The sequence below is a fragment of the Martes martes genome (genome assembly GCF_963455335.1).
Source record: "Martes martes genome assembly, contig: scaffold_349, whole genome shotgun sequence".
NCBI lineage: Eukaryota > Metazoa > Chordata > Mammalia > Carnivora > Mustelidae > Martes > Martes martes.
This window is the reverse complement of record NW_027666491.1, coordinates 2,204-17,466: the sequence shown is the minus strand read 5'-3', so window position 1 is coordinate 17,466 and position 15,263 is coordinate 2,204. Positions and strand designations below refer to the sequence as shown.

Sequence of the window (15,263 nt, the reverse complement as noted above, 5' to 3'; positions counted from 1 at the left end):
CAGTTGAGATTCCTCAGTTGCTTTCTTTTTTTTTATTAAAGATTTTATTTTTAAGTAACCTCTACACCCAACATGGGGCTTGAACTCACAAACCCAAGATTAAGAGTTGCATGCTATACTGAGCCAGCATGGCATCCCTTCAGTTGCTTTTTAAATTTCTTTGTCTTGATCAGATCTCCCTAATATATGCTTTAGTCTCTTTCTACAAGGCTAGGTTGAACTGGTCTCACACGCAGCATTAGTTAGGGAGTCTCATCTATATTTCCTTGTATATAAATTAGTTTGGAATACTTTTGGTTTAATATTTGCACAAATGGAGCTGAGTACTCACTGGAAATGCAATGTCACCTTTACAAAGTTCTATAAGTAAAAGAGGAAAGTAAATAGTTACCATAGGATGCCAGATATAATACTTTTTGATTGATAAATGAGAACTTGTGTTCAGTGTTCTTAGATTCTTTGGTAGAAAACAAAATATTAGTAGTTAACTTGTTTTGATTACAAACATTTGGAAGAAGAAAACATAAATAGAGCCTGTAGTTTATATAATTTATAATTTATACAGTTTTTATATAGTTTATGATATAGGTTAAAACTTACAGTCAGACTATTCTGTGAAAGTATAGAATTTATACAATGACTTTTTTCTAAATTGGGGTTCTAAAAACATAATTTGGTGAAATTAGTCTTAGGAACACAGCAGAATTCCCAACTAAAAAATATATTTTTAATGCCACTTGTAAAATGTGGAAACTTCTTTGTGTTCTGTCAGTTGTTTGGGACAGAACCAAATTCTAGGCTGAATATGCACAGGTAGAGTCAATTAGTAGTACTCAGGTAAAATTCTGTTTAAGGATAAAACTTGTGTTTGTTTGGCCTAAAATCAACATACTACTAATCAACTATTGAACATCCAAAAATTTCAGAAATTCTATTTACATAAATGAAGTTTACATTGGATTATTTGATAGATCACTAAGGAATAGTGAATTTTTTTTTTTTTAAGATTTTATTTATTCGTTTGACAGAGAGATCACAAGGAGACAGAGAGGCAGGCAGAGAGAGAGGAAGAAGCAGGCTCCCCACTGAGCAGAGAGCCCGATGCGGGGCTCGATCCCAGGACCCTGGGATCATGACCTGAGCTGAAGGCAGAGGCTTTAACCCACTGAGCCACCCAGGCGCCCCCAGAATAGCGAATATTTTTGGTGTGAGATTACAGTGCCTGTGAAAAAGACTTCCTTTTTTGGGGGTTGTAGTTTGTTAAGTGAAATAAGTACTGTTTTTTTTTTTTTTTTTAACTTTGCATGTGTCATTAGGATTATTATAATAATCTCTCCATTAGTTCATGACCAGAATAAATTTTAAAGAAGTAGTTCAGTTTAATAGTAATTTTTTATCACTAACTTCTCCATTAACTCTTCATTCAGCTTAAAGCTCAAAATGATCGAGAAACACAAAGTATGGATATCATATTTACTGAAAGACAAGCGTAAGTACAATCCATTTAGAAATCAAACACTTCTAAGGAGCTGAATTAGGTAGTTTAATGTTGAAGTCATTTATTTCCTTATAAATTTTCTTGCTTTTTTTCCCTTGCATTTTTCTTTTCTTAAGTAAGCTCCACACCCAGTGTGGAGCCCAGTGCAGGCCCAAACTCATAACTGTGAGATCAAACCTTGAGCTGAGAGCAAGAGCTCAGCCAAGTCACCGAGGTGCCCCTTTTCTTGCATTTTATTTTAAAAAGTTGAATATTTGCAGTACAAATTTTATTGTTTACACATCTGTTATTTTCATTTACCATTAAGCACCCAAATCCTGGATAAATAAAATTACTATCATTTATCATTAAGTACCTAAATCTGGATAAATAAAATTAATACATAGACTAGATAAATAAAATTCCTATTTCAAGTAAGTTCAAAATCTAAGATGGATAAGAACATCTTCATCTCTACCATTTATAACTTTAACCTGGGCTTTTTAACTTGTTTGAATTATGAGATTCAAGGTCCAGCCTAATAAAACACACATTATTAGTGAGCTATTTACGTTATTTCATTATTCAGTTTTTAACTTCTAATTAAGTTATATTAATGTATATATGTGTATGCATCTTTTTATATAACATGGTTAAAGATCCAATAGCAAATAATTTTGACTTTGGTAATAAGTGAAAGTGTGGCAGTGACAAAAGCCTGCAAAGGTAATAGGTAGATGTGATATACCTGTTTTAGTCCATTTGGGCTGCTATAACAATATACCATAAACTAGGTAACTTATAAACAACAGGAATTTATTGCTCACAGTTCTGGAGGCTAGGCATTCCAGGCTAAAGGCAGCAATGTGGTCCCGTTCTGGTGAGGTCCCTTTTCCTGTTCATACCAGAAATCTTGCTATATACTGCTATGGTAGAAGGGGGGCTGTGGCATCTTTTTTTTTCTTTTTTAAAAATTTATTTGAGGGGCGCCTGGGTGGCTCAGTGGGTTAAAGCCTCTGCCTTCGGCTCAGGTCATGATCCCAGGGTCCTGGGATCGAGCCCCACATGGGGCTCTCTGCCCAGCAGGGAGCCTGCTTCTATTCCTCTCTCTCTGCCTTTCTCTCTGCCTACTTGTGATCTCTGTCTGTCAAATAAATAAATAAAATCTTTAAAAAAAAAAAATTTATTTGACAGAAAGAGAGACGGTGAGAAGAAACACAAGCAGGGGAAGTGGGAGAGGGAGAAGCAGGCTTCCTGTCGAGCAGGGAGCCTGATACAGAGCTGCATCCCAGGACCCTAGGATCATGACATGAGCCGAAGGCAGACACTTAACGACTGAGCCACCCAGGCGAGCCAGTGGGATCTCTTTTATAAGGGGACTAATCCTATTTGTGAGGGCTCCACCCTAATTACCTAATCACTCCCCAAAGATTGTACCTGCTAATACCATTACCTTTGTGGGCTGGGATTGCAACACACATTTTGGAGGGACATAAATACTCAGATAATTACAGTAGTTAACATAATTATTCTTCATTGATTTTTGGCCATAATTAAATACTGTCTGAATCTACGCAAACATAAAACATAAGCTATTTTATATACTCCCTCCCCATACATATTTAGTCTCAGAATTTTATCAGTCTTAATCTCTTTGAGAACAAGGGTAATAATCAAAATTACGTAAATTCTGTGACACCAAATACACTTCCTGTTACTTATGCATATAACATAAATATTTATTGAAGAATAAGATGTTAACATGTAATGGTAAAACATTTGAAAGATTAATATAATTTTTTTGTTGATTAAAAACAAAGGAACCTCTTTTTCCCTTATCTATCATTTAATACTGCTGTAAAGTGCTGCCTTAAAAATTATAAATACCGGAAGTCTCTTCCCATTTACAAAGAAAATTACATATTCATGGTGACCAAGCTCTTACTTGAAAACTTCTTTTTTACTGTTCTGGTTTTGAACCATTTAGGAAATATTTATCATTTACAATACATAAAATAACTCCTTTAGTTCCCTAAGAAGTAAATAAGGAACTGTAGTCCGTTGAACACCTAACAGAGTTTAGAACATTAAGGTCCTCATTTATTTCATCACTTATCTGCAGTTATATGATATTTGGGTCAGATTTATAAATACTGTATGTATATGTTTTATATATATTTCATCCAGAAAGATAACTCACAGATTATAAATTTAAGACTGTTTTAGGCTTTTATGTCTATTTGGTTCATTTAGTTAAGGAATAAGTTTTTAAAACATGGTGGTTTGTCCTGAAATGTCAGCAGTTTCTTAATATCTGTAGTTTGTAATTGAGTCTGAGTGTAATTCGTTCTCCTGACCCTTTTAAGCAGAAATTTAAATTAAGAACAAAAAGTTATCTTCATGAAGTTTACTTTTATAGGCAGCAGGTGAATAGATTTATTTCATGCATTAATGAGATGACCAACATCTCAGTAACACAAAGGGTCTACCTTGACTACACATTCAAAAGGAGTTGGTAATGCCATACCTTGAGAAGGCAGGTCCAAAAAACTTCATTCTCTTTTAGTACGAGCAGTTAGTGTGGTGTGACTAAACCATGTGGTTTATTATGGAACCATCTATTCATAGTAAGTTAGTTATAGTATACAGCCCTTAGTATATTACTATAACATTATACTTAGCTTTAATTCAATTTCATATGCCAACATTCAATTATTAGAGGCTCAAGAGATTAGATGTAGTCTTTGCTCATTAGTCATTATATTACGTTTTACTACATTTTTCAAATATTAATATTTACCTCTTAAATTAGGAAATGATATTTTGGTAAAATGGTATTTGGTAAAATGATAGATTATTTAGAAAAAGATGCATTTTGTTTCCATAATTATCTCTATAACCAAGATTTAAAACAATAAAGTAAAATTGATATTATCTAGTAGGAAATATTACTTGTACAACATTTCTCCCCTTTATTGAAAACATGTTTTTATAAATACAAGCAAATATGCATTATAAATAAGGGAGTCAGTTCTGTTTCATAGGGTATATATCATCCTAAACAGTTTTTATTTCCCTCAGTGGATATTTGAACTGAATTTACTATGGATATAACCTTTAAAATGACTATTCTGCAGAATATAATGTATATATACATTATTCTTTAGTCTCTTTTTTCTGAGGAACTATGAAGTACACATGCATTTTAAAAGCTTTATTATAGAAAAATTTGAACATATACAAAAATAAAAGTGTTACTGTACTTTTATCATCTCCCAGCTCCATCAGCTCATGTCCAATCCTGCTCCATATAGACATCTAGGCACTACTCCCTTCCCTGTATAATGATGAAGAAAACCTAAAATATCATATTATTTCATTCGTAAATATATTTTATTATAGTGTTTTAGAGATATTCTTTTCTCTAACAGTTATATATACACTTAATTTTTCACCCCTGTGGAAGGTAAAAATGATGGATTTTTATTACAATTCTTACCACCTCTGTTTGCATTGTTAAAATTATGATTACAGCCAATTGGTTATAAGGAAATTAGTAAATAATTGATTTTAGACTCTTTCTTTAATAGTCTCAAGGTCATTGTTGTCCAAACTATGTTTTTTGGACCATTATTGTATTATGAACTCATTATAGACATAACTGAAAGAAAGGGTTTTGTTGTCCAGTAAGTTTGGAAAATTCTTAATACTTGGTTCTTAAAGAGCAGAAAGCACTTCAGTTTTTTAGAGTCTTGAATTAAGTCCTATAGTAAAGACTCTTGTTTCACTTTGTTTAAACTCAGTATTTCCTATAGTAATTGCATAGTACTTTGACCATGTACTGTTTTTTTCCCTTATAAATATTTCTGAGCATTTCCCTGGAAATTAATATTCTAGAAAACAATTTGGGAAACATTGCTTTATCTACAGGATCCCAAACATTTGTCCATGGACCAACTGAAGATTCCTCTGCCCCAGCACAGACTCATTTGAATAGAACTCTTCCAAAGAGAGGCAGAAATACAGATTTTTAAAAACAAGATTCGTGGAGACTTGTGATACTCACTTTGGAATTTATCATACTATTCAATAATGACAATCATGCATTAGGGTGATGGTCTTTATAACCGAAAGCAGTAGTACCTTTTTTTTTTTTTCAAGTCTGTAGTAACTTATTAGGAATTGTGCTTGGACATTGTACCTGTGCTTTAAGTTGGTACTAAATTTTTAGGAAATTTATTGTGCTAATTCAGGAAGCATTTAAAAAAGTGTTTTCCAATTCCATGAATTCATTCTATGAGTATAAAATGAATCTTGGTATGTTGTATGTTTAAGCATTTTCACTTTGACAAATCTAAAACCTTTGATTTTTAAAAATTTTTTTCTGAAGATTTTATTTATTTATTTGAGAGAGGCAGCCTTTAAAAAAACTTTATTTTTTACTGATTCTACTCAATAAAACTTTATTATAACTTAGTATATATCAAATATGTGAACCAATATTAGAATCAGTTCATCTTAATAAATAATTTAATAAGTCTTTTCCTTATTAGGATGTATGGTCTCCTGAATACTACTGAAAATAGTAATGCTAATATTGTCCCTGTAAGAGGGATACCATTTACTATGTTTGGACCTACTTGTTCAGTACCAGTGAGAAAAACATGATTTTATGATATTCCTGTGTGTTGCAATTAATATGAAAGTCTACTAGCCACAGTTTGGTATGTCACATGCCTAATCTCCATTTATGTCTAAATTGTGAGTAAACAGATAACATTTTTTATCAAGCATTTAAGGAATTAATTTTCTTCATGTAATTCATGAGTATCTATATATTTGTCTTCAATAAACCCATCGTCATCTACCACAAATGAATGTAGTTTTTCAAATATTACTATAGTTTCTTCAGAGTTTGTATCTGGGACCTGTGAAAGAGAACTTGAATTTCCAGTAAAACCATCTTCATAGGTTTCTGCTTCATGCTCTTCCAGGCGATGATGATTGTAACTAAGCAGAAAATTATACCATACTGGGCATTTGATAGCAGCAAAAATGAGGAATGAAGTCATCAGTACAGTGATTACCACACCAATCAGAAAAGCCCAGCTTTTTCCAAGAAGTTTATGTTCTTAATTGGAATAACGACAGAGAGAGAAAGAGAGAGAGATTTTGTTAAATTGACAAAAATAAAATAATCATTAATCATATGTCCTAATAACTCCATAATATTGGTATTAGAAATAAACATAATTTTCTTTAAGCAAAGGTTACTAAAACCACAAGATATTTCATAGTGTGCTGAAAAAATACCTTTATTCCAAAATAACTACTTGTCTTTGCAGGTATTGTTTATCAATTCACGAAAGAACATTATTGATTTATACTTGTTAAGAATCATGACTTAATTCGTCAAAACTAAGACTCAAAAGTTAAATAAATTGCATAATGGCATTTGAATGGTAACTAGCAGAGCCCATTTTTGAAACTTATTTTGTAAATCTTTTGTTGAGATGAGGAATTGTTCTTTTACATTGTTTCTAGAAATTTAAAATTTAGAAAAATGAGAACTACTTCAGTTTATGTAGTACACTGCCTTCAGCAATATTAATATTCAAAACCAGTACATTACCTGAATTTTTTAAGTTGTTCAAAGAGCTATTAAATGTTGAGTTGCTAATGGACTGAAAGTGGTTATAAAGATCTTCATTTATAGGTGGAGGAAATTTCGAGTAGCACTCAGCATTATGAGGTACTGTTTTGATACTGTAGAACTTCAGATTATCTGGGTAGGTACACATGGTGATGTTCTCATTTTCTGGTAAATCAGAATAACATTTATTATGGAAATAGGATTATTATTGTTAGTAAATTATTATGGCTTGCATTTTATAATTATTTTTACCTAGAATTTTTTGGTATACCTACCTGTCATTATTACAGATTATAAGAAACTCTTGTATTTGCCTAGCAACACAAGAAGGGAAAGATTCACCTTCTTATTTATTAAGTTATTTTACAATATATATGGTTTAAATGCAGTATCTGTTTATGTTTAGTGTGTGTTAGTAAAGATGTTATGATTAAGATTGTGACAAAAATTGATCTCAGGCAGAGCATGGTTTGCAGTTAATAAAATAGGGCACTTGATTTTACCTACCATCTGGCAAGATATCCTAACAAAAGGAAATACTTTAAAAAATTACTCTTATGTATTCATATTCAAACTATAAACTTAATACATGAAGTGACAGTATCATTTTGCATATATAAATCATTTAAATTTCTTTTCTTCTTTTTTTTTCCCTAAAAGGCAGAGGAAGAGTATCTACTCAACAGTTACTTTTCAGTGTTTCTTCCTGCTTCCCTTAAACAGGAATAGTTTCTTTTTCTTTAAAACATGAAGTGAGAGAGTTTCCTGGGGTGGGACAATAAAAAAATCAATCACAGTTTGGTTTTGATTAAATAATGGTAGCTTACCTAGTGTCACATTTGATGTGTTCAACCAGTTCTGCAAATTCAGTAGACTGCAAGAACAGTTCCATGGATTTCCATATAAAATTATTAATTCCAGATGAAACAGTTGTGGTACATCAAAATAGCTTATGAAATTGCCTTGCAGATTCAGAAGTATCAGGTTTTTTAGAGGCACAAATACATCAGGATTCAGTTGAAATATTTTGTTTTGACAGAGATATAACTGTTTTAGTTTATTTAAGCCTACGAATGCACCCTGTTCAATTACGTGGATGGAGTTTCTACAGATATTTAAAATTTCTAGATTGGAGAGGTTACCAAAGCCATTATTATATAACATAGTGACATTGTTCTCAGTCAAATAGAGTTCAGTGAGTAAAAAATATGTTTGTAGAACCCTAGTGTCTGTAATATTCAAAGTAATTTGGTTATAACTGAGATCAAGTATAGTAACATTTTTATTGATATCTGCTGGAATCAAAGAATAATTCTTTTCAGTGAAATTACATTTGACTTCCTAAAAAAGAAAAAAAAATACAAATGCATTAGTTAGGAAAAAATTAACAGAATTTCCCAAATTTTTATATGCAGGCAATTAGGCATTGGGAAGAGATAGTTTTGTTTTCTTTTTAGAGGGGGGAGGGGTAGAGGGAGAGGAAGATCTCACAATTCTGTGCTCATGACTTGAGGTAAAATCAATAGTTGGATGCTTAACTGACTAAGCCACCAGACACCCCTGGAAGAAAATAGTTTTAGAAAAACATTTCTTCTCTAATATTTTGATGTTATAGTGTAAAAAAAAAGAGTAAAGCAAATACTTTTATTTCTTCATTGGGATAAAATACTAAAGATTAAGGAAATTCTGATGCATGTACCTGAGCAAAGAGATTCTAGTTAATCATATAGATAATCTTTTCTTACTACATACTCATTACAGAAAAAATGTGGGTATAATTTCATTACATATGTGGAAATACATGACAATTCTCATAACATATATTTCATTTGTATATGATTTATAATGAGGAAATTATTTTAAAATTTGTTTTTAGAAATCAGACCTACCAACAGTATATAAGAAGTAATACTCAATATATAACTGTATATAGGGTTAACAGCTCAAAGTTTGGCGTTTAAAAAGAAATATTAATTTTTTTTAAGTAATCCCTACAGCCAATGTGGGACTTGAATTCATGACCCCAAGATCAAGAATCAGATGCTCTACTTGCTGAACCAGCCAGGTGCCCCCAGGAAATATTTACTTTATAACAGAAATTGAACCATATGAATTTAAGAGCCAGCCAACATGAGTACTTTTCTTATGTGGCTGTAGATCCAAAAAAATAGTTCTTATTTTGACTATAATAATAATAGTAATGCAATATTATATTCTTGTTAGGATGTATGGTCTCCCGAATACTACTGAAAATAATAATGCTATAATAATAGTAGTAGTAATAATAGTAATGCAACAACAATAATTTTTCCCATAATAATAGTAATGCAACAATAATAATTTTCTTCATAAATATGTAATTTTTAAAAAACACTTCTTACATTTTATTTTTTTTTAAACATTTTATTTATTTATTTGACAGAAATCACAAGCAGGCAAAGTCAGGCAGAGAGAGAGGGCGAAGTAGGTTCCCCGCTGAGTAGGGAGCCTGATGCTGAGCTTGATCCCAGAAGCTTGATCCCAGGACCCTGAGACTGTGACCCGAGCCAAAGGCAGAGGCTTAACCCACTGAACCACCCAGGCGCCCCAGCTACCTACATTTTAAAGAGTGGTGTTTAGGGGTGTCTTCCTGGCTTGATCGGTAGAATGTATGACTCTTGGCCTCGGGGTACTGAGTTTGAGCCCCATTTTGGGCACAGAGATTACTTATAAAAATAAGTAAAACATAAAAGACTGGTATTTATATCCTGAAACTAATCTCAGATTTTATAGTGAAAATTTACAGACTTCTTTAGCCAACTGTTAAAGAACTTAGTTTAAATAAAATGAAGACTGCGTTTGTCAAATTAGAATCCAGCTCACATACCACAGATTTTGAATATATACAGCTAACCAATTAGTTTTGATAGTTCAGGTTTTTTTTTTTTTTGCTTTAATTGCCTTGGCATGTTTTACTAAATGTACATAAAGTATATATATATTTTTTTACAGAGATCACAAGTAGACAGAGAGGCAAACAGAGAGAGAGAGGGAGGGAGGAAGCAGGCTGAGCAGAGAGCCCGATGGGGGGCTCGATCCCAGGACCCTGGGATCATGACCTGAGCCGAAGGCAGAGGCCTTAACCCACTGAACCACCCAGGCGCCCCAGTATACCTTTGAAAATATTTTCACCACCTTGATTGTAAAAACTTACTATTTTAGAAGACTGGCTTTTGTCTGATAATAATAGCATAGAAAGGGGCCAAAACAAGGTTGTGATGCGTGTAGTTTTCATATCGCAGGCCTGTTAGAAAACAGAGTGTTTTTGTCTCAATAGAGAAGAACTTTATATTGAGAATATTTTAATTTCCTTTTTTCTCCTTTTAAATCCATTTTTTCTTAAAACATATGAAATGTGAAACAGTACATATTCTAGCACCCTCCCTGCACTCTAATTTTAAACTGGAAAGTTCCTGGCAAATGAAAGTGTTTTTTGAATGTCTCATTAGTTCCTGGATCGATTGAAATGAACTTTGAAACAAGTGAAGTAGTTATATATTTTAAAATTTTAATATATGTGTGTGAAAGAAAGTCAAGACTATATATTTACGTGTATCTACATGTTTAAGTATATGCTTATATTGCTATTTTAATGGTTTTTCATTTTTAGATATTGTCTATTGATATAATCTGTTGACTTAAAACTGTGGAGATGAAAGCCTTCAGCTCTTTTTCAAACACTCCCTACCGTCATCTTCAATTATCAAGTGTACGCTTTCTATCTCTTCATTCTCCAAACATAGTTACTTATAATTTTGGTCTTTTTTCACCTTGTAAATTTGCTTTTATGTTAATGTCACTTTCAGAATGCTCTGTGATTAGCATATTTCAGAATAAAAAGATCTTATAAATTTGATTAGATGAAACCTTTTTTCCCCAAAAGAAAATTAATTATATTACATTATAAATTTATTTGGAAAAGATTTTTTGGCCACGTCCCAGGTTTATATTTCTAAGGTAGATCATATGAAGATATAATTATATTTTTTGTTCTTATGTCCCGTATTAAAGATTTTTGTAGATTAACAAGCCTAAATATGGTTTATTTTTTTAAAACTCACCAGCAACCATCAAATCTGTAAATATATGGAAACTTACCTTTAACTGTTTCTTTTCTCTGAGACTTGTGTGCTAAGGAATCTATTCTGTTTCTTCTGCACCATTAAAAAAAAGTATGTCATAATGGTTGCATTTCACTATGCTTTAACCTTTGTACCCAATGAACACGTGATTTAAAAAAAAGCTAGACTTCCTTAGCAAAAGATTGACTAGAAGAGTAATTTCTTAGTCATCTTTGACTTTTTTGGCATAACAAGTAAGGTGCTTTGCTTAACCTTTGTGTTTCTTAATTACTCCTGAAAAATGTAAATATTAGCAAATTTACTTTGCAAGTTTAAGTATATAACATTGAAAATGCATACTTGGAAAGATACATGGTTAACATGATTTAAGGTTAGTCCTAAAGGTATTTCATGTTTGAAAAGATTCAAGTTGAAAAGATACCGAGTTTTGTATTCCCATTTCAACTTTGTTTATTCGTTTTTATGATCCTGTCATTGGTGGTTTTATTGCCAAGTTGTAATAGGAGCAAAGTGCTCAAAGGATCAAAAGACCTAATGCTAGCCATATTGTGGCCTTCAAAAAATGAGTTACCTTCCTTGTGCTGCAGCTTCCCCTCTGTAAAATGGAATACTGTATAACACTAGCTTCTGTGTAACTACAGTAAACAGATGTATCAGGCAAAAACATGGTTAAGATTCATTGTTGATAGTAAATAATCATGGAGTTCAGAATGAGTTAGTTCCAAAAGATTAACTCCCACGAGCCTCAATATCCTTAATTTATGAAACAAAGAGATTGAAATTGATGACCTTTCCTGCTTGAAAGTTCTGAGCCCATAAACCCATATAAATTCAGCAGTAAACACATTTGTTTTATGATAATAATTTAAGTTCAAAGTAAAGATATTACTCCTTGTCCAATAGACAAAAATAAATAGAAATTTCAGGTTGTTTGTTTGATTTTGTTAATCTTTTATTGGGTTATTATGAGATGTTGTTTGTAGAAAAATTTCTGAATTTCGATTACTTTATTCTGGCAGTGTAAAAAATGTGTGGGGAATACGTGAACCTGTAGGGCTTAGAGAGTGATTGTGAAAACTGTAGTAGTTGATAACTACATGTGAAAAATTAAGTAGTAGAATACTCCTATTTTGAAACTCAAAATTTTGATATTGAGAATAAACATTTGTCTTCAAGTCGTCTTTTTATATGTAAATCTTGAAATATTTATGTGATAACTAGCATCTTTTCCCTTTTTTCAAAATTCTAGAGAATTTTTCCAGAATTCTAGAGAAAAATTCTATCCTATTGATAATTGACCTTGCTTAGGTAATAAGTGGCTTATCACTGGTATTTCTTGTGATTATATGATAAAGATGGTTATTGTTTATAATTAATTAGTGACTACTCTTATATGATTACACTTGTGATATTCCTGTTATGTTTTCAGAGACACTAACTTATTATTTTGCACTGCTAAAATATAGTTGATAACTTTTGGAATACCAATTTTAATTAAAGTAGAAGGTAAGCAAGATATATTATTAAAGTTATGATTTTTTTTATCAAATTGCACTACTCTCAGATCAGAGCTGTATTACTTTATATCATTTACATGGTAAACTACAATACAAGATTTCATTTGGTTAAAGAATTCTGTAGCTAAAAGATGTTTGAAAACCACTATTCTAAAATTGTTTTGTCTTGTGGGTATGACAAAGTGTAAATACCTCCTCATATGTACAAGGCTTTAAAGATTTTCTGTGATAATCTTTGAGTTTTCTTATAAGAAAGTAAAATGAATAGTAGGGAAATAGACGGATTTGGGAATTGAGAAGAGAAAGATGTAAAATAAGTCTCTGCTGATGTAGACAATTCTCTTTTTGGAAGTGTCAGGGAGTTTCTTATTTTCTTAATTTTTATTTGAAGTATAGTTGACACATAATGTTAATTTAAATTTCAGGTTTACAACGTAGTGATTCAATAGTTCCATATGTTATGCAGCGCTCACCACAAGTTACCATCATCATACAGCACTATTATAATACCGTTAACTATATTACCTATGCTGTACTTTTCATCCCTGTGACTTCTTCATTCCATAATTAGAAGCCTGTACCTCCTACTCCCCTTCACCCATTTTTGCCCATGCCCCACCCTCTTCCCTCCGGCAACCACCACTTTGTTCTCCAAATAGAATTTTTTGTACATCTATAAGAATTTACAAGCTATGTTAAATAACTTTACCCTATTTAGTTGAGACTGTGACCTGAGTAAAATTAATTGATGTTATTCCCCTCAATGTAGTAAGAGGAATATTGAATACTTTTGATTTCAGGAAGGAAAAACAAATTAGAAGTGTAGAAGAAGAAGTTGAACAGGAAAAACAAGCAGCAGATGGCATTATCAGAAACATGTCTCCTGAAAAACAAGTCAAGTACATAGAAATGAAAACCACAAATGAGAAATTGTTGCAGGTAATACTAATCACTATCCTGTTGAGGATATAGCAGTCTTGCTACTATATAGTCTGAAGATGAGCAGCACGGGCATCCCTGAGAACTTGATGAGACCTACTGATCAGCATCTTAATTTAACAAGGTCCCCAGATCATTTGTATGGATGGACATTTAAATTTAAGAAGTACAATCTAGAAAACTTCATTTTCTCATGCTGCATAATGACCAAATATTACTGTATTATTTATTCATTTCTATGCATCTTTCACTTTTGCATGTCATACAGATACATGAAAACACTTGTTTTTTTAATGAACTATTAATAGAAATAATAAAAAACCTCAGATACCAGTGCCATAGAGATAATTACTTCCTTTCTTTCCTGCGTAATAAGCAATGCATCTTTTACTTCTCTGTCCTTAATTTGAATAGCTCTTGCCTCCTAATCGTGATGTTTAAATAAGCAATTTGGGAGCCTGCTGAGGGGTTATTGAGAATTCTCCCAACATTCAGTGATGGTGGTGACTCAGATTTGCAAGTTAGTGCCCCTATATACCAAGATAACCCTTAACTAAGCAGTTAACAGAGAATTAGTCCCCATAAATGCCAAAAGTGAATGTAGTTCTGGTTTTTCAGATATTACTTCATTGACAATTTAATATAACTTTCTATTTTAGTCAGGATTCATAAGATACAATGAAACACTGAAGAAAGAGTATTACAGAAAACCTGAGCACCATCAAAATACAGTTAATCTTGCACAGTGGTTTTTAAATAAGTAAATAACTTGAAAGTCTTGTCTGTAGGAATGAGCCATATAAATTACTATATGTCTTGGCTCTAAAAGAAATTAGGCAAAAGATATGGAAACATGGTTTTAAAAATTCGAAGTTAAAAATCTTAACTTTAAACAATAACATCATTAATTTGAAGCCTCCTGATATTTAAATATTTTCAAAACAGCAGTGATGATTCGCTGTGAAAAGGTTTGGCTACCTTTGACAAGCTCAGAAAGTATTTTTAAAGGTAGATCATGACAAGTTTTTGGGAATAATGAAAGAAACTGGCAGAGATAGAAATAATGTTAATAAATTCTAGTCAATACCAAGTGTTGGATGTGTTTATAAAATTTACTTTGTCACATCCATATTTGAAAAGCTAAGAAACAAACATTATTCTAAATATAACTTGTATGTATATTTACTCTTTTCCTTTTTCTTAGGAGTTAGACACACTTCAGCAACAACTAGACTCTCTGAACATGAAAAAAGAGAGCTTGGAAGCTGTAAGTATAAAATCAAATAAGGGTTTTTATATTACTCAGCTACAAAAGATAATTCTGCTGAATATGTTAAAGGAACTAATTCAAGTATATATTTATTTATTTAGTTGTATACTAAGAGGAGTATAACTTTTTTCCCATTCAGCACCACAAATATCCTACTTTGGTAAGAAATTAGATTTGGTTATTGAGTACCTACTGTGTGTAAGATCATTCTGCCTTGCTGAGGCATGCAAAATCTAATGGTAATTTAAAGACATGAACAAGAGATTAAAAAGAAGTGAAGAAGGAG

At 31.9% G+C, this 15,263-nt stretch overlaps 2 protein-coding genes across 2 annotated transcripts in view; one reads left to right on the top strand and one right to left on the bottom strand.

The window, feature by feature from the left end:
* Positions 1 to 14,974, top strand: part of LOC308337990 (intraflagellar transport protein 74 homolog) — a gene marked incomplete at its 3' end in the record, with an annotated part of 33,466 nt that extends 18,492 nt beyond the window's left edge. Inside the window, exons 8-10 of the mRNA XM_080831542.1 lie at positions 1,428 to 1,489; positions 13,569 to 13,707; positions 14,912 to 14,974. Coding sequence (XP_080687668.1) covers positions 1,428 to 1,489; positions 13,569 to 13,707; positions 14,912 to 14,974 — 264 coding nt within the window. The remainder of the gene's footprint in view (positions 1 to 1,427; positions 1,490 to 13,568; positions 13,708 to 14,911) is intronic.
* LRRC19 (leucine rich repeat containing 19) lies at positions 6,043 to 10,404 on the bottom strand (the record flags this gene model as incomplete). The annotated part of the gene is made up of 4 exons (XM_080831543.1): positions 6,043 to 6,608; positions 7,110 to 7,295; positions 7,958 to 8,471; positions 10,324 to 10,404. The coding sequence occupies 4 exons, from the start codon at positions 10,402 to 10,404 to the stop codon at positions 6,280 to 6,282; spliced, it is 1,110 nt and encodes a 369-aa protein (XP_080687669.1). The 3' UTR covers positions 6,043 to 6,279.
* Positions 14,975 to 15,263: the final 289 nt, after the last annotated feature.